At 47.0% G+C, this 22,750-nt stretch overlaps 1 protein-coding gene across 1 annotated transcript in view; it reads right to left on the reverse strand.

Annotated features, from left to right (window-relative positions):
- myo1f (myosin IF) overlaps positions 1-22,750 on the reverse strand; it is a 180,548-nt gene that overhangs the window by 34,400 nt on the left and 123,398 nt on the right. The window contains exons 16-21 of the mRNA XM_038777186.1: positions 19,778-19,859; positions 15,573-15,679; positions 11,753-11,851; positions 3,122-3,266; positions 1,842-1,956; positions 265-434 (exon numbers count right to left, since the gene is read on the reverse strand). Of these exons, the coding sequence (XP_038633114.1) occupies positions 265-434; positions 1,842-1,956; positions 3,122-3,266; positions 11,753-11,851; positions 15,573-15,679; positions 19,778-19,859 (718 nt within the window). The remainder of the gene's footprint in view (positions 1-264; positions 435-1,841; positions 1,957-3,121; positions 3,267-11,752; positions 11,852-15,572; positions 15,680-19,777; positions 19,860-22,750) is intronic.

Raw genomic sequence — 22,750 nt, forward strand, 5'->3', positions numbered from 1 at the left:
GTGGCACGCTGGTTAGCACTGCTGCCTCACGATGCTGGGGTCCCAGGTTTGATCCCGGCTCTAGGTCACTGTCCGTGTGGAGTTTTCACATTCTCATGTGTTTGTGGGGGTTTCGCCCCCTCAACACAAAGATGTGCAGGGTAGGTGGATTGGCCACACTAAACTGCCCCTTAATTGGAACAAATGAATTTTGTACAAAAAAGAAAAAAGGAACATCGACCTGTCTCCTTTCCATTCGTTAAACATACGATTGTCAACCCTCACCTTAAATCTTCTGTCAAATTTAGTGACAGAATCTGCAAAATCTGTCCTCTCCCGCTTCCCAAGAAACTGTCGTAGCTCTGGCCGGTCTTCAATGCCAAGATAGTCACCAACAAAGTTTCGGTTAATGCTGTTCCTTCTTCGCTCTTTGAAGTTGTAAAGTATGCTGGAGGCTGGAGTAACAACCCAAATTAGGACTTATAGCAAAAGGTCAGAAATTGGTTGGTAGAGGGAGCAGAAGCAGTTTAATGCAGAACAATGTGACGCGTGACATTTTGCAAAAGAAAAAGAGAACGGTGAAGGAATGTTCAACTTGGAAGCTGGGTGGAGATTAACAATAGATGGATGTTTGGATTTTTGTAAAATACTCAGATGTAGCAGCATGGTAGTACAAGTGGATAGCACTGTGACTTCACAGCGTTTCCTCTGGGTGCTGAAGTTTCCTCCCACAGTCCAAAGACGTGCAGGTTAGGTGGATTGGCCATGATAAATTGCCCTTAGTGACCAAAAAGGTTAGGAGGGGTTATTGGGTTACGGGGATAGGGTGCAGTGAGGGCTTAAGTGGGTTAGTGCAGACTTGATGGGCTGAATGGCCTCCTTCTGCACTGTATGTTCTATGCTCTATGGCTAATTTAAAAAAATGTACTCATTCATATGATGCAGGCATCTCTGGCGAAGCCAACATTTATTGCCCATCTCTAAGAACCCCATTGAACTGAGTGGCTTCTGGGTCTTTTCAGAGGGTAGTTAAGAGTAAATCAAATTGCTGTGGGCATGTAGTCCCATGTCGGCCAGACCAGGTAAACACACAGAAGGTCTCCTTCCCTCATGAGCATCAGGGAACACGATGGGTTTTTACGACAATCGATCATCATTATTGAGGCTAGCTTCAAATTCCAGATTTTAAAAAAATGGAATCTAACCTTCACCAGTTGCCATGGTGGGATTTGTGACCACTTTCCCAGAGAATGAGCCTAGGTCACTGGATCACTAGTCCAGTGACATTACCACAATCCCCTCATTTCCATTGTTTTGATGAGATATCACACTCGCCTGAGGTAAAACATCTGTCGCCTTATTTGAAGGGTTATGCCGGAGTTAATATTGATAATGTCTCTCTAGTTTATTCATACAATTTGTATTCCCAGACACTATGAGCAGGAAGGAAGTTAAACAAGTTATCTTATTTTCAGGGTTGAATGGGAATTAAGAGGAGATGAATACAGAGGTTTCTTTCTAACACCACGGTCGCAGTTCCTTTGTAAATTCCAGAATGGGCTGGGGAGGAAACTGGGAGAGGCTGGGTGCAGGCCAAGAGGGGCTCATAGCATTAAAGTAGAGGTACGTGCAGTCCTGCTCCTCTCGTCTCCACATTGAATGAAGAAAACAATTTTTTACGTAGCCCCAGCGGTTCAGATCGCTGAAGATCCGGGCAAATTATTCAAATCTTACGCATGTATTGATAAACTTAGAACTGTTTTAAGCTTGATTTAATTGGACCCAATCATCAACATTAGGCAAGATTCCTCACCTGTATATAGCTCACTTACAGATTCGTTATAATGACGTTAATGTTTTACCTTCTTCTCTCATCTGTTCATACTTTCTTCGTGCGATATACTTCCTCCATGCTTTTTGAATGATTCTTGCAAATTTATCAAACTTCCGTTCTCGCATTTCTTCCAAAAGGAAAAGCTGGGATTTCAAAATATTGGATGCTTAAAAACTTAAATGAGTGAAGGAAAGCATTATTAATGTTGAAGTTGTGTTGCAACAGAATACATGCTTTCTGTTGGTAATGAGGCGCAGCTGTCCCCAATTATAAGACCATAAGCTGTTGAAGCAGAAGGAGGCTATTCAATCCATCGGGTTTGTTTCTCCATTCAATGAGATCATGACTGACCTGATACGATAATCATCAACTCCACTTTCCCACCTGATCCCCATAACCCCTATTGATTAAAAATCTATCTCACCCTTGAACATACTTAACGACCCAACATCTACAGTTCTCTGTGGTAAAGAATTCCAAGATTCACTAACCTCTGTGAGAAGAAATTCCTTCTAATTTCTGTCTTAAATGGGCAACTTCTTGCCCTGAGATTATGCCCCCTGGTCCTGGATCCTCCCACAGGGGGAAACAACCTCTTCAGCATCGACCCTGCCAAGCCCACTGAAAATCTTGTATGTATCAATAAGGTCGCTGCTCAATCTTCTGAACTCCAATGAGTACAGGCCCAAACTACTTAACCTCTCCTCATAAGGAAATCCTTCTTTCCCTGGGATCACCCTAGTGAACCTTCTCTGGACTGCCTCATTCAATGCCAGTATATCTTTCCTTAGATAAGTGGAGCAAAGCTGTTCACAGTATTCCAGGTAGGAAGTATGGAATCATTGTAAGAATATGTCAACCAGTTCCCTCTGGGTGTCTGGGAGGAACTGGGAGAGTCTGTGACTTTACTTTGCTGCCTTGTAAATAAGCCTGTTTTAAGGTACAGGCTGGTTCAGACCCATTCTTCCTCAACAAACAGTTTTTTGAATCAAAAACCATTGTCAGAACAGGCAGAAATAAATTGTTAAAACAAAGATTGACATCGCACAATACTCAAAAGCATTCATAATCAAATCGCACATTCACCATTAAAAATGTCATAATAGCCATCGCCATAATGGCCTGTTGGCTAACACCTCAGCAATGCAGCCTTCCTAGTCTGTATGGAGAAATAATAAATCATGCAGTCGGCTAACCACTGAGTCATCAACATCAACTTATGAAGTTTCATAAATAAACCGGGTTTCGGATGGCAAATTCTCACTAATAATTAAAAAAAAATAAACTCAGTCCACAGCAGTAACTTACCGATTCTGGATTCTTGATAAATACTTTGGTTTTCCCCATCTGATACTGGTCAGCGTCCATGTTGACAGAACGAAGCAGATGCTGAGCTCCTTGCCGCTCATCACCACGCCAACGTGGCCAGGTCTCTGGTGTAAGGATGGCATACCTATAAATGAGGACAAATCACAGACAGGATACATTTTAGCCCACTGGGAAGATGCTCTGCATATATCTGTATCTATGAAAAACATCGTCCTTGATCTTGCTTTCGATTGTAATTTGTTTTTGGCACATTTCTATGTCAACCTGTTCAACTATAAATTCCGAGGCCTGGATTTGGCATAGCCAAATTGGCCGCACTCCTCATGCTCTGACAAATAACTCACTGTGATGACATCAAGCCTCCAACCTAGTGTCATCATGCCAGAATGGGATAACATGGAAGGCGCACAAGTGAATCTGCAGCCCGCCTTCCATTTTGAAACAACCAATTAACAAGCAATGTAACTTGTTAACGAGGCGATCAATCGAGATTTTACTTGACCCACTCCATTTTTTGCTTGGCACGCGAGAAGAACGCTGGGACTGAGTCACGCCATTTTACAAAATGGCTGACCGGGAAACTACCTCCCTCTTTCCACCTGTCATCAGGATGTACCTGTACATCCTTCCATACTGGTAGGATGTACAGGTACACCCGTGGCACGGGTAACATAGTGGTTAGAGCTGTTGCTTCACAGCACCAGGGTCCCAGGTTCAATTCCGGCTTGGGTCACTGTCTGTGCGGAGTCTGCACGTTCTCCCCGTGTCTGTGTGGATTTTCTCCGGGTGCTCCGGTTTCCTTCCACAAGTCCCGAAAGATGTGCTTGTTCGGTGAATTGGACGTTCTGAATTCTCCCTCTGTGTACCCGAACAGGCGCTGGATTGTGGCGACGAGGGGATTTTCACAATAACTTCATTGCAGTGTTAACGTAAGCCTACTTGTGATACTTATAAAGATTATAAATGTACTGAATGGTCCTCTTTTCTATTTTCTCCTCCAAACTAGGATTTCCTGTGTAACAATGCCATCAACCCACACCAGGTGCCGTTGAATGGATAGCTGTGACCGCTTTTGGGTCATGGACGCCCTCTTCCATGCCACCTCAGCCCACCGAGAGACCACTGTGAAATCCAGCGCCTAGGTTCACACTTGAAATGGGAATATCACTTGTTCTTCACACTGTGCAGTTACTGACGCTGGCCACAGGTTGGTGTTAATCTATCATTTGTTCTCAGCAACTCAAACGTCTTGGAGGATGAATTTGTTTGAGTGGCGGACTTTAGGTTTACATCAATTTTCTCCGTCAGGTAGCACCACATTCATCATTTGCATCAATGAATTTGTGCTAAGCGAACACGATCAGATCCCCAATGTTTAAGTGGTTAATCAAAAGGAAGAACTAAAATAACATATTTCACAAAGTTATGAAACGTATTCATTGAAAGCTTTGTTTTGTCTCTTAACGCTTTTGTTAAGAAGGCCTCACCCTCTCCCAAAGTGTTTTTTTTAAATTAAGGGACAATTTAGAGTCGCCAATTCACCTACCCTGCACATGTTTGGGTTATGGGAGAGAATCCCACACAGACACGGGAGAATGTGCAACCTCCACACGGACAATGACCCGTGGCCGGGATCAAACCCGGGTGCTCGGCGCTGTGAGACAGCAGTGCTAACCATTGTGCCACCGTGCTGCCTCCTCGCCCAAAGTTTAAGCACTGAGCTGTAACAACTGGGGGAATTTTACACACTCCCCCTCTTGCCCACCAATTTATTCAAAGGTAACCCCAAGTTGTCCCTCTGGGTGGGCAGGCAAGATGTCAGACAACTCTCTCGCCCTTAGACTTATAGAGGTCCTCAGGTTACTAAGTAAAGGCCACTTAAAGGCCTCTTTTCAGGACTGCTGTAATAATTTAGCAAGGAGGTGAAGGAGGAAGTAGTGTGGCCTTCAGCTACATTCCCAACACAGGGGTAGTGGTGGGCTCTGTGCCCATCTGGAGCAACCCCTCCCCTTCAAGATGTTAACCCCTTTGTGCGTCCCTACTTTCAGCCTCTGGAACTCAACCACCCAATCCATTCCCTTCACTGAGCTCCACAGTTCCTCCCTGACAAACTTTCAAACGTCTTAAACTCTCCACCAACTTTCAAACACCCCTAAATCTACAGCAACTTTCAAACACCCCAATCTCTGCACCAACATTCAAACAGCCCAAATTCTGCACCAACCTTCAAACGCCCCAAACTTTGCACCAACTTTCAAACACCCTGATGTGACCATCAATTCACTAGACGCTCGATTGGAAGTAAACTGTGGTTTTAATAGTCTAACAACTAAGCCAGCCTGCGACCAGAGGAACTGAGAGCAGGCTTACGGCTGCAGCACTTTATACTTCCGGTTAGTGGGAGGAGCCATGGGCAGAGCCAAGGGTGGAGCCCAATACAAACTCCTCATCTCCCCCTCTGGGCAGAGCCGCACAACGGCTCACATACAGAGCCCACAAGGACACAATACAATGCAAGGCAATACAGTGTGAATTACAATGCAGTATAATTCACCACATTCACCCCCTGTAAAAAATCAAGTCCCGCGGGGGTGACGGGTCTACAAATTGAGTCGGTCCGGCGGCTGAGTCGTCCTTTGGGATCGGTGGAACACCAGGGTTGCAGCCTCTTCGGGTGGCTGGGTGGTGACGGTCGGTGTGGGTATGAGGGTGGACTCCGGGGGTGATTTGGTCCGAGCTTCATACCTGAACGGTGCGACGGGCGACGCAAGAAACCTATAGGCGCGGGGGCGTGGAGCATGGGCAGGGAACCTATAGGCATGGGGGCGCAGGGCGTGGGGGGTTGGGTGGGGTTTAGTGTGAGGGGTACCTCTGCGGTGGTGGTGGTGGAGTTGGATCCTGCAGGCGCCAGGTCCCGGAGGGAAACGGTGTCCTGTCGGCCGTTGGGGTATTCAATGAAGGCGTATTGGGGGTTCGAATGGAGTAGTAGCACTCTCTCTATAGCGGGTCTGTTTTGTGTGCCCGGACGTGCTTCCGGAGGAGAACCGGGCCCGGTGTCCTCAACCAAGATGGGAGCGAAACCCCCGTGGTAGTGCCCTTAGAGAAAACAAATAGTCATTCGCGAGGGGTCTGGTTGGTGGCGGTGCACAGGATGGACCTAATTGCATGGAGCGCATCGGGGAGGACCTCCTGCCAATGGGAGGTCGGGAGATTCCTGGACCGGAGGGTCAGTAGGGCGGTCTTCCAGACCGTCGCGTTCTCCCTCTCCACCTGCCCATTCCCCCTCGGGTTGTAGCTGGTAGTACTGCTTGAGGTGATGCCCTTGTCGAGCAGGTACTGACGCAGCTCGTCGCTCATGAAGGACGAACCCCTGTCACTGTGGACGTAGCTGGGGAAACCGAACAGGGTGAAGACACTGTGCAGGGCTCTGATGACAGTGTGGGAGGTCATATTGGGGCACGGGATGGCAAACGGGAAGCGGGAGAACTCATCGATGACGTTCAGAAAGTACACATTTCGATTGGTCGAGGGGAGTGGCCCTTTGAAATCGCTGGCGCATGTGCCGCGGGACAGGGCATCTGGAGGCTCGTTGAGCTTCCCCGGTCGATACATAATATCGTAATTGTAGGTGGAGAGTTCGATCCTCCACCGCAGGATTTTATCATTTTTAATTTTGCCCCTTTGCGACTTGGCAAACATGAAGTGAACCGATATTTGGTCGGTGATGAGGGTAAACCTCCTACCTGCGAGGTAGTGCCTCCAGTGCCGTATGGCTTCCATAATGGCTTGGGCTTCTTTTTCGACCGAGGAGTGTCGAAGTTCCGAAGCGGAGAAGGTTCGGGAAAAGAAGGCGACTGGTCTCTCTGCCTGGTTCAGAGTGGCGGCGAGAGCGACCGCTGAGGCATTGTTTCCACCTGAAAGGGAACAAATTCATCCACCGCTCGCATGGCAGCTTTGGCGATGTCCTCCTTGATGCAGTTGAAGGCCTGGCGGGCCTCAGCTGACAGAGGAAAGAGTGTGGCCTTAAATAGTGGGCAGGCTTTGTCCGCATACTGAGGGACCCACTGGGCATAATAAGAGAAAAATCCCAGGCACCTCTTGAGGGCCCTGGGACAATGAGGGAGAGGGAGTTGTAAGAGGGGACGCATACGGTCCGGGTCGGTGCCCAGGACTCCGTTTTCCATGACATAGCCGAGGATGGCTAGTCTGGTCGTGCGGAAAAAGCATTTCTCCGTATTATAAGTGAGATTAAGTTTCTGGGCAGTTTGGAGAAATCGGTGGAGGTTGGCGTAGTGGTCCTGCTGATCATGGCCGCAGATGGTGACGTTATCCAAGTACAGAAACGTGGCCCGCAGCCTGTACTGCTCCACCATTCGGTCCATTGCTCGTTTGAACACCGAGACCCCATTCATGACGCAAAAGGGGACCCGGAGGAAATGGAAGAGGCGGCCATCTGCCTCGAACGCCTCGAACTGCCGAACATGTAGTGGCGGTCCTCCGGGTGGATTGGGAGCTGGTGGTATGCAGACTTCAGATCCACCGTGGAGAATATGCGGTACTGGGCAATCTGATTAACCATGTCTGCAATCCTGGGGAGGGGGTACGCATCGGGGAGCGTGAACCGGTTAATGGTTTGGCTATAGTCCACTACCATTCGGAACTTTTCCCCGGTCTTGACGACCGCCACCTGAGCTCTCCAGGGGCTGTTACTGGCCTCTATGACTCCCTCACGTAGGAGCCGCTCGACCTTGGTTCTAATAAAGACCCTGTCCTGCAGGCTATGCCGCCTGCTACGAGTGGCTACGGGTTTGCAGTTCGGAGTGAGGTTGGCAAAGAGTGGAGGGGGGGGGGGGGGGGGAGTCGATTTTTAGCATCCCTAGACTGCAGATAGTGAGTGGAGGTAGGGGTCCGCCGAAGCTGAGTGTGAGGCTCTTGAGATTACATTGGAAGTCGAGTCCAAGTAAGAGTGGGGCGCAGAGTTCAGGGAGTATGTACAGCTGGAAATTAGAGTAGCTGGCGCCCTGAATTGTTAGGGTTGCGACGGTGCGCCCTTGTATGTGGATAGAGTGTGAGCCCGAGGCGAGGGAGATAGTTTGCTGTGCAGGGAAGACAGGGAGCGAACAGCGTCTTACCAGGTCAGGATGTACGAAGCTCTTGGTGCTCCCGGAGTCGAAGAGGCACGGTGACCTGGACCCGTTGATTTTAATGGACATCATCGAGTTCTGGAGGTGTTTCGGACGCGACTGGTCCAACATGACTGCGTTGAGTTGCGGGTAGTCGGTGGCTTGATCAGCTGTGCTGGAGTGGCCCCGTGATGACTGTCCGCTGAGGTTGTAGTCATCGAGATGAGATTCGGAGGCTGGAGAGGACGGAGCCCAAGATGGCCACCCCCGTGGATCGCACATGTCGGGCGGCGAGGAAATGGCGTCCAAGATGGCAGCCCCCATGAGTCACACGTGGCCGGCTGCGTGGAGGAGGGTTGCCAAGATGGCGGCCCCCATGAGTCGCACATGTCGGGTGGGGGCGGAGTCGGTAGACATGCTGCAGCATTACGGGGCCTGCGGGCCTGTGAGTTGGGGAGGCGAGTGCTCTGGACTGCGGGGGAGTTTGGAGTTTTCGACTTTTCCAGGCATACTCGGGCATAGTGTCGTTTGCGACCGCAGCTGCTGCCGGTCGCGTTGCGGGCCGGGCAGTGCTGCCATGGGTGTTGGGGCTGTCCACAAAAATGGCACGCTGGTGCTGCATAGTGAGTGGGTGGCCGTGCGGCGCAGCCTGGGGCAGTCGCTGGTCGGGGGCCCACAATGGGGTCGCCTGGTCTGCGGGGAATGAGTTCAAACTGCGGAACAAGACCTCCATAGTTGTTGCTAACTCTACAGTGTCCTCCAAGTTCTTGGCCCCTTTATCAAGCAATTGCTAGCGCACATAGTTGGACCTGAGCCCTGCAACGTATACATCACGGACAGCGAGTTCCATACGCTGGGCGGCTGTTACATTCTGAATTGCAGTCCCGAGCTAGGGCTTTTAAATCGCGCAGAAAGTCTTCCAGCGACTCCGCGGGGCGCTGGCGGCGGGTTGTGATAATGTGCCGCGCGTAGACCTCGTTGATGGGTCGCACGTACATTCGATCTAGCATGGCCAGGGCCTCAGTATATGAGGTGGTACAATTAAGTTGCGTAGAGATACGATGGCTCACCCTTGCGTGCAGTAGGCTGAGTTTCTGCTCCTCTGTAGTCTCGGAAGTGCTTGTTTCAGCCAGGTAGGCCTTGAAACGTCGGAGCCAGTGTAGAAAGATTCCCTTCGCTTCTGCAGCCTGCGGGTCGAGTTCTAGTCGGTCAGGTTTGAGGGCTGATTCCATAGTAGTTTTCTTCAAGTTTTCTTAGACTATTAAATTGATGTGACCATCAATTCACTAGACACACGATTGGAAGTAAACTGTGGTTTCAATAGTCTTACAACTAAGCCGGCCTGCGACCAGAGGAACTGAGAGCAGGCTTACGGCTGCAGCACTTTATACTTCCGGTTAGTGGGAGGAGCCATGGGCGGAACCAAGGGTGGAGCCCAGTACAAACTCCTCATCTCCCCCTATGGGGCCCACAAGGACACAATACAACGCAATGCAATACAGTGTGAATTACAATGCAGTATAATTCACCACACACCCCAAACTCTGCACCAACTTTCAAACATCCCAAACTCTGCACCAACTTTCAAACATCCCAAACTCTGCACCAAATTTCAAACACCCCAAACTCTGCACCAACATTCAAACATCCCAAACGTTGCACCAACATTCAAACATCCCAAACTCTGCAACAACTTTCAAACACCCCAAACTCTGCACCAACATTCAAACATCCCAAACTCTGCAACAACTTTCAAACACCCCAAACTCTGCACCAACTTTCAAATATCCCAAACTCTGCACCAACTTTGAAACATCCCAAACTCTGCACCAACTTTCAAACACCCCAAACTCTGCACCAACTTTGAAACTTCCCAAACTCTGCACCAACACTGAATCGTCCCAAACTCTGCACCAACTTTCCATCTCTGGCTGAGCTCAGTCTCATTGACCTGAATACAACTTCCTGTGGGACCCTTAAAGGGAGGTATTGTAAACTGACATAAAAGTCAATTTATAAAGGCACCAGTACAACATATATAATCTAACTATCCAGCAGGAAAACCTACACAATGAAAAGTAAACATTCAAAAATGTTGGGCAGGGTTCTCTGGTCTGCCAGCGTGTTTCCTGGCTGCGACCTCGCTGGCAACGAGATTCTCTGTTCCCGTCACCTGCCAATGGGATTTTCCATTGTGGCCACTCCATGCCGCCGGGAAACAAAGAACAAAGAAAATTATAGCACAGGAACAAGCCCTTCGGCCCTCCCAGCCTGCGCCGATCCAGATCCTTTATCTAAACCTGTCTCCTATTTTCCAAGGTCTACTTCCCTCTGTTCCCGCCCATTCATATACCTGTCTAGATGCTTCTTAAATGATGCTAAAGTGCCCGCCTCTACCACCTCCGCTGGTAAAGCGTTCCAGGCACCCACCACCCTCTGCGTAAAAAACTTTCCACGCACATCTCCCTTAAACTTTCCCCCTCTCACCTTGAAATCGTGACCCCTTGTAACTGACACCCCCACTCTTGGGAAAAGCTTGTTGCTATCCACCCTGTCCATACCTCTCATAATTTTGTAGACCTCAATCAGGTCCCCCCTCAACCTTCGTCTTTCCAACGAAAACAATCCTAATCTACTCAACCTTTCTTCATAGCTGGCACCCTCCATACCAGGCAACATCCTGGTGAACCTCCTCTGCACCCTCTCCAAGGCATCCACATCCTTCTGGTAATGTGGCAACCAGAACTGCACGCAGTATTCCAAATGTGGCCGAACCAAAGTCCTATACAACTGTAACATGACCTGCCAACTCTTGTACTCAATACCCCGTCCGATGAAGGCAAGCATGCTGTATGCCTTCTTGACCACTTTATCGACCTGCGTTGCCACCTTCAGGGTACAATGGACCTGAACTGCCAGATCTCTCTGCACATCAATTTTCCCCAAGACCCTTCCATTGACCATATAGTCCGCTCTTGAATTTGATCTTCCAAAATGCATCACCTCGCATTTGCCTGGATTGAACTCCATCTGCCATTTCTCTGCCCAACTCTCCAATCTATCTATATTTTGCTGTATTCTCTGACGGTCCTCCTCGCTATCTGCAACTCCACCAATCTTAGTATCATCTGCAAACTTGCTAATCAGACCTGCGAGCATAGGTACGCTACCGGCGCAACGGAAAATCCCACTATTATATTTGTATTTATTTGGTTAATTGTATTTTATTTTCCTTCTTACATTACATGGTGGGAAGGAAGGTGAGGGGTGTGGGTCGGGGCTCCATGGAATTTCACAATATATTACAGGGATTTCTAATCAGACTCATTGCCCTATGAAAACACTCATTGCAGCTGGCGACCTTAATAACAATGCTAAAGATGCTGAAGAAAATCCCAATTAATTTTTCCTTATCTCTGAAAGAGCGACATTGTTGGGAAAATTTCCCCTTAACTGCCACCAAGAGCGGCTGAAATGAGGAAGGTACCTTTGTATGAATTTTGGGAACGCTCTCCTGTAAGCAAAGCCTGCTCGTCGGACTCGGATATTTTCTTTCAACCCAAGATATTCAACTTGATGCTTCGCTCTGAAAGATTTGGAAATGAAAACAGAGATCAGAAACCGTATTAGTACCTCAGTCAAAGAAGACCATTTTTTGGGGGTCAGATGGTAATTGTCCCATCTGGGCATTCCATTAAAGATTCTAGCAGAATTACTGAGAAATCCACATAAAAAGTGTATAGCTGAGCTCCTCATAGAAACACCGCACTTGCTAAGTTATCTTCAAGTCAACATAACCGAGCAAGCTGTTAAATGGCCAAGGACACCCAAATGCATACAGGTAATCCAGTGGAGGTGACCTGGTTACAATGACGCAGCTTACCAGCACTGGCAAGCGTCCACAGCTTGTCCAGGTAAAACAATCCTTTCTGACAAGATATTGGTTTTCAGGTTATTTGCAATCAAGTGAGAAGTATCTTAGGCTTCAATGACCATCTATCATCAACATCTTCCTGGAGTTCTGCAAACCCAGTGTGTCACATGGACTTTGATTCAGCATGCGATCTACGGGAATGGGAACAGAATCCTGTAGTGGGATTAGCTGGATGTTTCCTGGTGCTCGGAACACTGAGGAACACCACGCCATCGGGTAGATTGGTGGCCGAGGCACAACTTTGTCTTGTTTCCTGCAGAGGAGCTCCACTCGCCAGATCTCCTCAGTGCAAGATGAGATTGGGATGCCATTTGTAAATGGCTCTCGACCCCCCCCCGTCTCGCGAGATCGTGTTAGATCTGGCAACGTGTGGCGAGCTAGGTAGATCCCGGAAGAGGGATCACCCACATCTACTCGATGTGTCGCCTTTCGGGCATAACATTGAATTTACAGTACTGGAGGCCATTCGGCCCATCGAGTCTGCACCAGCCCTTGGAAAATGCACCCGATTTAAACCTACAAATCCACCCTATCCCCGTAATCCAGTCTAACCTTTTGGACATGAAGGGGCAATTTAACATGACTAATCCACCCAACCTGCACATCTTTAGACTGTGGGAGGTAACCAGAGCATCCGGAGGAAACCCACGCAGACACGGGGAGAAAGTGCAAACTCCCGCAGTCATCCGATGCCAGAATTGAATCCGTGTATCTGGAGCTGTGAGGCAGCAATGCTAACCATTGTGCCACCTGTAACGCAGCCGGTAGGTCTCACTCTTAGTTTCAATCTTCTGTCAGTCGGCGTCCTTTGCAGGAATCTTGGTCTTGCTCGTAAGGAGCCAAATCGATAGTTGGTCATTGGATAAGTGACAGACATGGATTTGAGACCTCACTTGTTGCACAACAATGAGTTACTTCTGCATGATGTGGTTAGTAGCAAGTTCACTTTGAAGTATGCAAGAGCATTGCCACCATCCTCCTGGCCAGACAATAGGCACATTCGACCTGTGTGAAGAAGCAGTAACTGCTGGCATATCTACGACTCAGTGAAGACAGACACTGTGCCATGTAAAGATGTATGTTTAAATGAATATGTAGGCCTCGATCGCAACCTAGAAACTGTACCATAAGCTGTATTCCAATTTGACAACTGCAAAAGAAGCACAGCCTCATTCAGACACACCTAAACTCAACTCAATCTGGAAGAAGGGACAAACAGTATTTTAACTAATTTACTGAAGATGCATAGATAGGTAGAAGGGTACAAAGAGTCTGCAAAAGGATGTACATAGAACATACATTGCAGAAGGAGGCCATTCGACCCATCGAGTCTGCACCGACCCACTTAAGCCCTCACTTCCACCCTATCCCTGTAACCCAATAACCCCTCCTAACGTTTTGGTCACTAAGGGGCATTTAGCATGGCCAATCCACCTAACTTGCACACATTTGTCTGTGGGAGGAAACCGGAGCACCCGGAGGAAACCCACGCAGACACGGGGAGAATGTGCAGACTCCGCACAGACAGTGACCCAGCAGGGAATCGAACCTGGGAGCCTGGCGCTGTGAAGCCACAGGCTAATCAGTTGTGCTACCCCATGCTGCCATTAACATGTAGATAGGTTTAGTGAGTGGGCAGAAAACTGGCAGATGGAATATAATGTGGGAAAATGTGAAGTTATCCACTTTGGCCGGAAGTAGAGAAAAACAATATTATTTGAATGGAGAGACGAGGGAATGCTGAGGCACAGAGGGATCTGGGTGTCCTTGTACATGAATCACAAAAAGTCAGTTTGCAGGTACAGCAATTAACTAGGAAGGCAAATGGAATGTTGGCTTTTATTGCAAGGGGGTTAGAGTATAAAAATAGGGAAGCCTTGTTACAACTATACAGGGTGCTGGGTGAGACTACACCTAGAATACTGTATACTTCTGTTCGTCTTATTTCAGGAGGGACATACTTGCATTGGAAACAGTTCACAGAAGGTTCACTGATTTCTGGGCTGATGATTTGCCTTAGGAGGAAAACTCATCAGAGTTAAGAGGAATAAGATGCGATCTTATTGAAACATAGAAGATTCTTTTGATTTGATTTATTATTGTCACATGTATTAGTATACAGTGAAAATGATTTCTTGCATGCTATACAGACAACGCATACCACACATAGGAAAGGAAGAAGAGACTACAGAATGTAATGTTACAGTCATAACTGGGATGTAGGGAAAAGATCAACTTAATACGAGGTAGGTACATTCAAAAGTTTGATGGCAGCAGGGAAGAAGCTATTCATAAGTCGGCTGGTAAATTCCTGGACTGGATCCATTGTTAAAAGTGGAGCAGAAACTTTATTTAAAAGTGTCATTTGGAAAATCCGTTCTGGATTTCGCAATGCAAACCATCAAGGGAAATCATAATTATAAGAGACGATTTTAAAACATGTTTTTGGGAGTGAAGTTTGGAAACTCTCGTAACAATCACCTGGGGTATTCTGAGGATATATCCACAAACAGTCACTTGGGGTTCTGAGTGGAGAGCGTATTTGCCCACAGTCATCTTGTGTGCTTAAAATGGACTTTGTGTTAATGAGACCATTGCAGCCTAAGATGTACTTTGTAATCTGTGTTAATCCTAAAACTTGTGTGTAATTGTTAAACTAACGGGGGAGTAAAGGTATTGTATTAATAATCCAACTTTTCACTTTTAATAAATGTTCTTTCCTTGTTAAAACTAATTAGTGGTCCTGTGACTCTGTTCCTCCACATTTTATAAAAATAAATAAAAATTTAGCGTCTTTTGAGTCAGGGTTCCAATCTGGGATCTTCCTGTCCAATTATAACATATACGGCGAGCCGCCATATCAAACCGCCGCACTCCATTTAGTGTCCATACACTCACAGTGCTACTAGGCAGGAGGTTTGAGGATTTTGACACAACTGTTGATTAGTTTTAGAAAGGATGCAATTTTCTTCTCACAGAAACATTCACGGATGCCACTTTGTAATTGAATTACAGTACAACAATTCACTTGTGCAATGAAACTGCCGCTGGTGTGGTTTTGCTCAGTTTTTCTGTTTATCCCCAACAGCATGTGGAATGTTTATCCCATTCCTTGTTGCCCTGCTAGGCTGTTCCACAGGTTATAAAGAGATTAGCCCAGTAGTACGGACTGAAGATAGGTAATCCAATTGATGACCCACACCACAATCTGAATCTTCCCTACAAATGCCCACTTCCGTTTCCCAGCTGGCTTTATACATGGAGATGACAACACTTAAAAGCTTTGCACTGAAGGAGAAAACATTTTGAAAAAGCTACAAGACCAGGAAGCTGTTCCTAACGACAGGCCAAACCAAACCAATAAAAAACTGACCTGCTTTCCTCCCAATCTTTGGGCCTCTTCGTCTCATTGGGTTTGATACAACGGATGTAGTGTGGAGTACACTTCATTAACCTGCTTACCAGGTCATTTGCTTGTTTCTAAATCAGAGGAAAGATACAAATACGTTAACAACTTTGAAAATACCCATGATTGTTAAATCTTGGATTCCATATGGAAGGAAAGCCAATTTCTTCCAAATATGGAGACAACAGTAATAATTTTCTGCATGCAGTTTCTGAAGCCAGTCATGACTCAAACCATTCAACTTCATACAGGAGCTTGCATTACAGATTAATCTTTGCAGAGGCTGAGGGACAAACCAGAATCACAGTTTATTGCTCTTGAAACAAGTGAAGACTGTACACGTGATTACATTAGATTTAATTTTATTTAGCACATTGTATAAACATACAGCTTTACTTGAAGTACTTTGCTGTACATCAGGGCTGGAATACTCCGGCTGTTGTGATTCTCTGTTCCCGCTGGCAGTGTGCACCCCCCCCGCCTGCGGGCTTCCCGGCGGCATGGAGTGGCTTCAATGGGAAATCCCAATAACCAGCGGCAGGAAGAGAGAATGCGGCTGCCAGCAAACTGCGTGCCAATGAGAAACACGCGGGGAGGGGGGGGGCCTTGAGCATCCAATCCCAGGTTTGTGACGAACATGAACCACTTCTATCTAAGATTTACTTTACAGGTGTTGGCTACTTTAATTCATTACATAAGGGGTTAAAAATCAGCTTTGTCACAGAATTAAAGGGAGACACATTAACATTGAGGTATTCATAGGTGAGGAGGAGTGAGTAGGGGCTTAATATCGATGAATGTGTCACTGTGCCTGAAAGCCATCTCTAACGCGCCAGCTTCCAGGTTTAATTTGGCATGTTCAAGCGTGTGTGTGTGTAACACCTCCAGTGAGGTGGGTAGGCAATTTGAATATGTAATTACTGAAATTGCAGTGGCATTTTAACTTGCATTTAAAATAATGTCGCATGCAAGAGTTTCCTAAAACATGCCTTTGCAACCAAGGCAATATATGAAGAGGGCGATTTGTGGGACTTATTGTTTATTGCTACAATTGCATGGCTTTAATTCGGTGCTCACAGTTGCTTTCCGCTCTTCCACTGGGTAAGGGTTTGCTAAGAGTACTTGCAGTGAAAGGTTACCCCCCAACCACCCCCCCACCACCCCAGATCACCCAGAAGTAGTTGTGAACTGGGAGGCGTTCCATTCCATCAATGTTCAGCTGGTGTGCAACCAAGAAAAATGGTTTTATCACTTAGTCTCAGATTTCTGAAAAGCTGCAATGAAGCAGTCAGCCTGCAGCAGACCGGGCTTCCTGACCTCATCAGATCTGGAAGCAGATTTAAGGCATGGCAACAAGGAGACAAGAGACGCTCTCTTCAATCTTGACTGGTGACACTCGAAGGAAACACAACCAAGAGCAGCATTGTGTATGTCACATGAGGTACTAGGAGGCTGCTCAAATCCCTGCCGCTTAGGTGCTCTTGGCTGCTAGTCTCTAGATTCTGAATCCTGTCACCTGCCCCTGCCAAAGACTGCTCTAACCACACCTGTGCACAGGCTGACCAAACAACTGGGACACAAGACTGCATATCGGATACCGCCTAGAAATGGGGGCAACGGCAGCAGGTGCACTTTGACTGAGGTTCCAACTTCCATGTGTCCTTTCACCATCATCCCTCTCAGGGGTCAGCCATACTTCACCAGTAGCACTCTGCTAGCAAGCAGCTTGGCGCAGATTAGTGTGACTCTGTAAGGCCAAACTAAGGTATCGGCCAGCCCATCTAATGCAGCGGACACGTTGGTATCCAGAGTTGGCATGGCTGTGATCAAGGCCTGCATGGACTCAACTGACTGCTGCCTGTGATGTTCCATGGAGTTAGCCGCACTGATCTCGGGAAAGAGGAAATCCACTCCAGAATGATCGCCAAATCTTTGTGGGTAATTTTGTTCAAGGTCAGTGGTGAGTGCAGTTGGTTGCCACTAATCACAAAATCTGGGCCTATATCTTCTTCTTGGGTCAATGTAAAATTTTGTTTGATAAACGCTCCTGTGAAGTGTTTTGGGCCATTAAAGGTGTTAAATAAATGCAACTTGTTATTATTGTTGTTCTTCACTTGAACTGTAACTCACCAAGTGAAAACGCTAAAATTAATTCCGTTCATTTTATCATGAGCAAGCGAAATATATTTTTGTATTATATCATAATTGTAAACAAGAGGAATAGAACACCCGGACAGAGAAAGGCTTCCAGAGTCAGCTGGATGCAGCACTGGAGGATTTGGTGGTGGAGTTGGAAAAGAAGAAAAATGCTATTGTTCTGTGGGGGTGGGCCAGTGAAGAGACACTTTGGAACCACTCTCAGAAAGAATTAGTAGCCGGTGTCAAAGGTGGTCAATTCTTGACATCTGCACCTAAGGACCTGCTGGGTGTGCTACAAGACGTCTCGTGACCTTATGTGGGTAATCAAGGTCAACAAATGCAATTTTACATGACATCTCCTACACACTGGCCTCTCTACGCTGTTCGATGCATCACATGCCCACCACTCACCTAGCAGCACTCCCAGGCACTCAATACCTTTGCCTAAAATCCAGATACCCAATCTTACACATCTACCAAGGCTACCAACCTTAAACCCACCTCTTGCTGCCTCCACCTACTTGCAACTAACTAGCTGTGGCATACGCGGTGCTACATCATCACTGCACTGGCAGGACAAGGTGGTACACAACACAAAGGAGAGCAGCGGACCTGGTGGGGATCAAGGTAGCCCAACTCTCCCTGAGCCTTATGGAGGAGATGGCTCATGGCATCATGAGGCCAGCTGTGACAAGCCTATGGCATGTGGTGTCACTTGCAACATCGAGGATACTGGTACATTCCTGCCTTATGCTCCTTCTCAACTCCCAGCTCACTCTCATCCTGCTGTCTGGAATGATGAGTAAGCTGCATATGGTGTGAACGCAGGCCGCTTGCAATCCAGCTCACCCAACCATCCCCTTCTGCTTGTCTAATTTCATAATGATCTTACCTAATTTTTTATTTATTTTTTATTGGGATGTGGGTGTCGCTGACTAGGCCAGCATTTATTGCCCATCCCGAATTATCCTTGCACTGAGTGGCTTGCTAGACCATTTCAGATGGCACTTAAGAGCCAACCACATTGTTGTGGATCTGGAGTCACATGTAGGCCAGACCAGGTAAGGATGACACATTTCCTTCCTTATAAAGGACAATAGTGAACCAGATGGGTTTTTATGACCATCGATGATAGTTTCATGGTCACCATTACTGAGGCTAATTTTGCATTCCAGATTTACTTATTGAATTTAAATCTCACCAGCTGTTATAGTGGGATTTGAACACACATTCAAATTAGCCTGGCCGTTGGATTACTAGTCGAGTGTCATTACCACTATGCCATCGTCTCCACCAAATTGGGTACCTGGACCTTTAATTAATGTTAGTGCTTGGCTTCTCGTACAACTGAATGTTTAATCTTTGATGAAGCAAATTCCTCCCATGGTTCTGCTATCCCAAAGTTGGAGGCCAGGTGTCAGATCAGCAGCTTGGGCTGAATGACATCATGAAAGCGTCAATTCAGCGGCTTCCAGTGCATGCAGGGAATGCCTGCACGAGTGCCCTTCTTCACATGGTACATCATGTGGGCTGTGCCTGAAGTGGCTGATGGTGTAGTGTGGACTCCCAGGAGCTTCTGTAGTGCCACTTCCACCTGGGCCACAGATCTGAGTACTGTACCCAATATCCTCACTGTAGCAGAATGTGCTTTGCAAAGATAAAGATAAAGTTACAGAGAGCTGAGGTAGCTGTACCACTAGATGGCTTACTAAGATAGGGAATGAGTGAACTTTCCATTTATATTGTGTTTCTCACATCTATGAGACTTCCCAGAACACTTTGTAGCCAATGATGCATTTCTTAGATGTTGGAAGCTGCTATAATATAGGGGAAAGTCACTCGGGAAAGAAAGCACATTAGCAGAGATTGGCATCAGGACCTTTAGAAAGTAATATTATTTCAGTGTCCAAGAAAGGCTGGAGTGATTTAATCTACCTCTGTGCCAGTAACAATGCCTTGTTATACTCTCTGTCAGGCTCAAGTGCATTTAAAACATACTTAACACATGAGAAATGAAGGAACATTGACTGTACCTTAATCTTCATGCTCGCTGTAGTTGGCCTGCCTTTCTTCTCATTCTGTAGATTCTCTGAAAACAGCATTTGAATGAAGGGGCTGGAAAAAGAATCACTGACACATCAGAATGAAAATACTCTCCCATTGTACCATGAGTTGAGTTAAACCAGGCAAGTGCAATTACTGAAACTTGTCAATTTTTTTCACAGCAGAGTGACTGAGCCCAGATGTAGCTGGGGTGTGGATTTCTGCATAGGCCAGAAAATAATCACACTCTCTTCCAACGTTCTTTCTGTCTACTCGGAAGACAGTGACTCATTGGGGTGCAATTACAAGAGGCTACAAGCCTGAGTCTGGCCCAAAATATCTGTTTAGTAACCTTTCATCGAGAACTGTAAATGTTTCTAAGCAAGGGCAGAGTCAGGGAAAGGAGAGAAGGGATGAAAGGTAGAGGGCAGGAATGATTAAATGAAAAATGGATGATGGCATGAGGCAAAGAGGGTGGTAATGTGATAGTAAAGAAATAAAAGGTGGGTCTAGAGGAGCTGTAAATGGCAATAGCAAAATCATTACCACACATCGCTGTCCAAAACAATGGGAGCAGTGGCTATATAAATGCAATATGTTATCGTTCTGGCAAATATTTATTTCTCAACAAATATTGCTGGAAGTGATTATCTGAGTATTATTACTTTGCTCTTTTGGGCACTTGCTGTGTACCAGCTTGTATTTCCCACCTAACAACAATGACCCCAATTCAAAAACACTTCATTGGTTGGAAGGTAGCACAGTAGTTCGCACTGTTGCTTCACAGCGCCAGGGTCCCAGGTTCGATGCCCGGCTTGAGTCACTGTGTGTACGGGGTCTGCACGTTCTCCCCGTCTTTGCGTGGGTTTCCTCTGGGTGCTCCAGTTTCCTCCCACAAGTCCAAAAAGATGTGCTGTTAGGTGAATCGGACATTGTGAATTCTCCCCCAATGTACCCGAACAGGCGACGCAGTGTGGCGACCCGGGGATTTTCACAGTAACTTCATTGCAGTGTTAATGTAAGCCTACTTATGACACTAATAAAGATTAATATTAAGTGCTTGGGATATCCTGGGATTGTGAAAGGTGTTCGGTGAAAGTCCCTCTTTTACTTCCTGTAGCTATAGAGACTCTGATTACTGTTGAATGTTGGTTCTTCGCTTCCCCTTTCTCCTTAGGGATGGTTACCTGTTCTGGCCTGCATGTGACTCCAGACCTACAGCAATGTGGTTGACTCTTAACTGCCCTCCAAAATGGCCTAGCAAGTTCAAGGCTAATTCGTGATGGGCAACAAATCTGACTTTGTCAGGGATGCCCAAGTTTCACGAAAGAATAAAGAACTTTGTGAGGAAAAATTTCAGCACTCATTATTGGTCCTCATTTTCTGAAATCTTACCTCACATAATAACTCCCTATTGTGGTGCTTCTACATATAAAGTTCTTCGATGATGGTGGTATCCTCAGTGGAATGGAAAGTATAGCAAGATCACAATTTGAACCCATTTTAAGAATACTGGGGTAAGAATTCCTTGGATTGTGTTGTCTATTGATAATCTCAATTTTTTTCTAGGTACCTTACTCCTAGAAAGGTCTTTTCATACATGTTTATGACAGAAATATCAGACAAAGCATTCACAAATTATTTCTGACACACATAGTTATAACTGACAGTCAGTGTGATGAGTGAATTAATGCTTTCCTTTTTGAATGTCGGCATTGTCCCGGAGGACCATAGGCAGTTTTTCCATTTGAGAGAGAGCTGACTGGTGGTGATTTAACCTGATGGTCCCCGCAACTCAAGCAAGGGGCAAGGTTGCAAAGGCAGGCCTTCATTTTAAAAAAAATTATAGTACCCAATGTGTTGTTCCTTGTGTCTTAATAAAGCTCGTAGTCTCAAAGTTGGAGAAGATGCTTTATTGTGAATTTGTTCTGTCTTCAGAGCTTAACTTACAGCTACCTCAAATGCTGCCTGCCTGTCCTGCTGCCACTTCTGTGAAGTGTGTCCTCACTTCCTGTCCCTCTGTATTTATAGCTCTCCCGTGCTCCCTCTAGTGCTTGCTCAGTTGTATTGCATCTACAGATCTACAATCACCACACCCAATTCAGTTTTTTTCCAATTAAGGGGCAATTTAGCTTGACCAATCCACCTTTGGGTTGTAGGGTCGAAACCCACGCAAACACGGGGAGAATGTGCAAACTCCACATGGACAGTGACCCAGAGCTGGGATCGAACCTGGGACCTCAGCGCTGTGAGGCAGCAATGCTAACCACTGCACCACCGTGCTGCCCTAAGGCAGGTCTTCATGAATAACCTCAGCTGGTACAGGATTGCACCAGTGCTGTTGGCGTCTCCGCATTACAAGTCGGCTGCCGTGCAACATGGCGCCGGCCGCTCTCGGACCCGGCCTGCAAAATAGTTCCCCCCCTTTTGGCCGGCTCGCGCGCCCCAGACCACCTCCCAACAGTGCTCCCAGCCCCTGGCAAAGTCCCCCCTACCCGCAGATCAACCCTCCCCCGACTGAGGTGGCACTGGACTGAGTCCGCAGCCACCATGCTGAGTCCCCGAAGGATGAGACCGCACGCGACCAACGCCGTCGGGAACTCGGTCGGGGGCGGAGCATCGGGGGTGGGCCTCAGGCAACGCCCTCGATACGCCACTTTGGAGGGGGCGGAGCATTGCAAAAGCGGCACCGCCCCCTATTCAGTTGTGAACGGGGATTATCCGCCCAACCGCCGAACGCGATTTTTGCGTCGGTGACCGGAGAATCCTGCCCAAGGTTCCTTCTTCTCCAGCTCTCTGCTGAATGTAGATCCTTGTTGATTACTTCTCTACAATGCAGGGTGAGGAGGCAGGTCCCAAGACAACATCAGCCAGAATAGGGATTGAAAGCCCTGCAGTTGGCATTAATCTGATCCATGCACTTGACATTTAGCCAACTGAGCTAACTGCAACCCCACGCACAT

The sequence above is a fragment of the Scyliorhinus canicula genome, chromosome 18, assembly GCF_902713615.1.
Source record: "Scyliorhinus canicula chromosome 18, sScyCan1.1, whole genome shotgun sequence".
Lineage (NCBI taxonomy): Eukaryota > Metazoa > Chordata > Chondrichthyes > Carcharhiniformes > Scyliorhinidae > Scyliorhinus > Scyliorhinus canicula.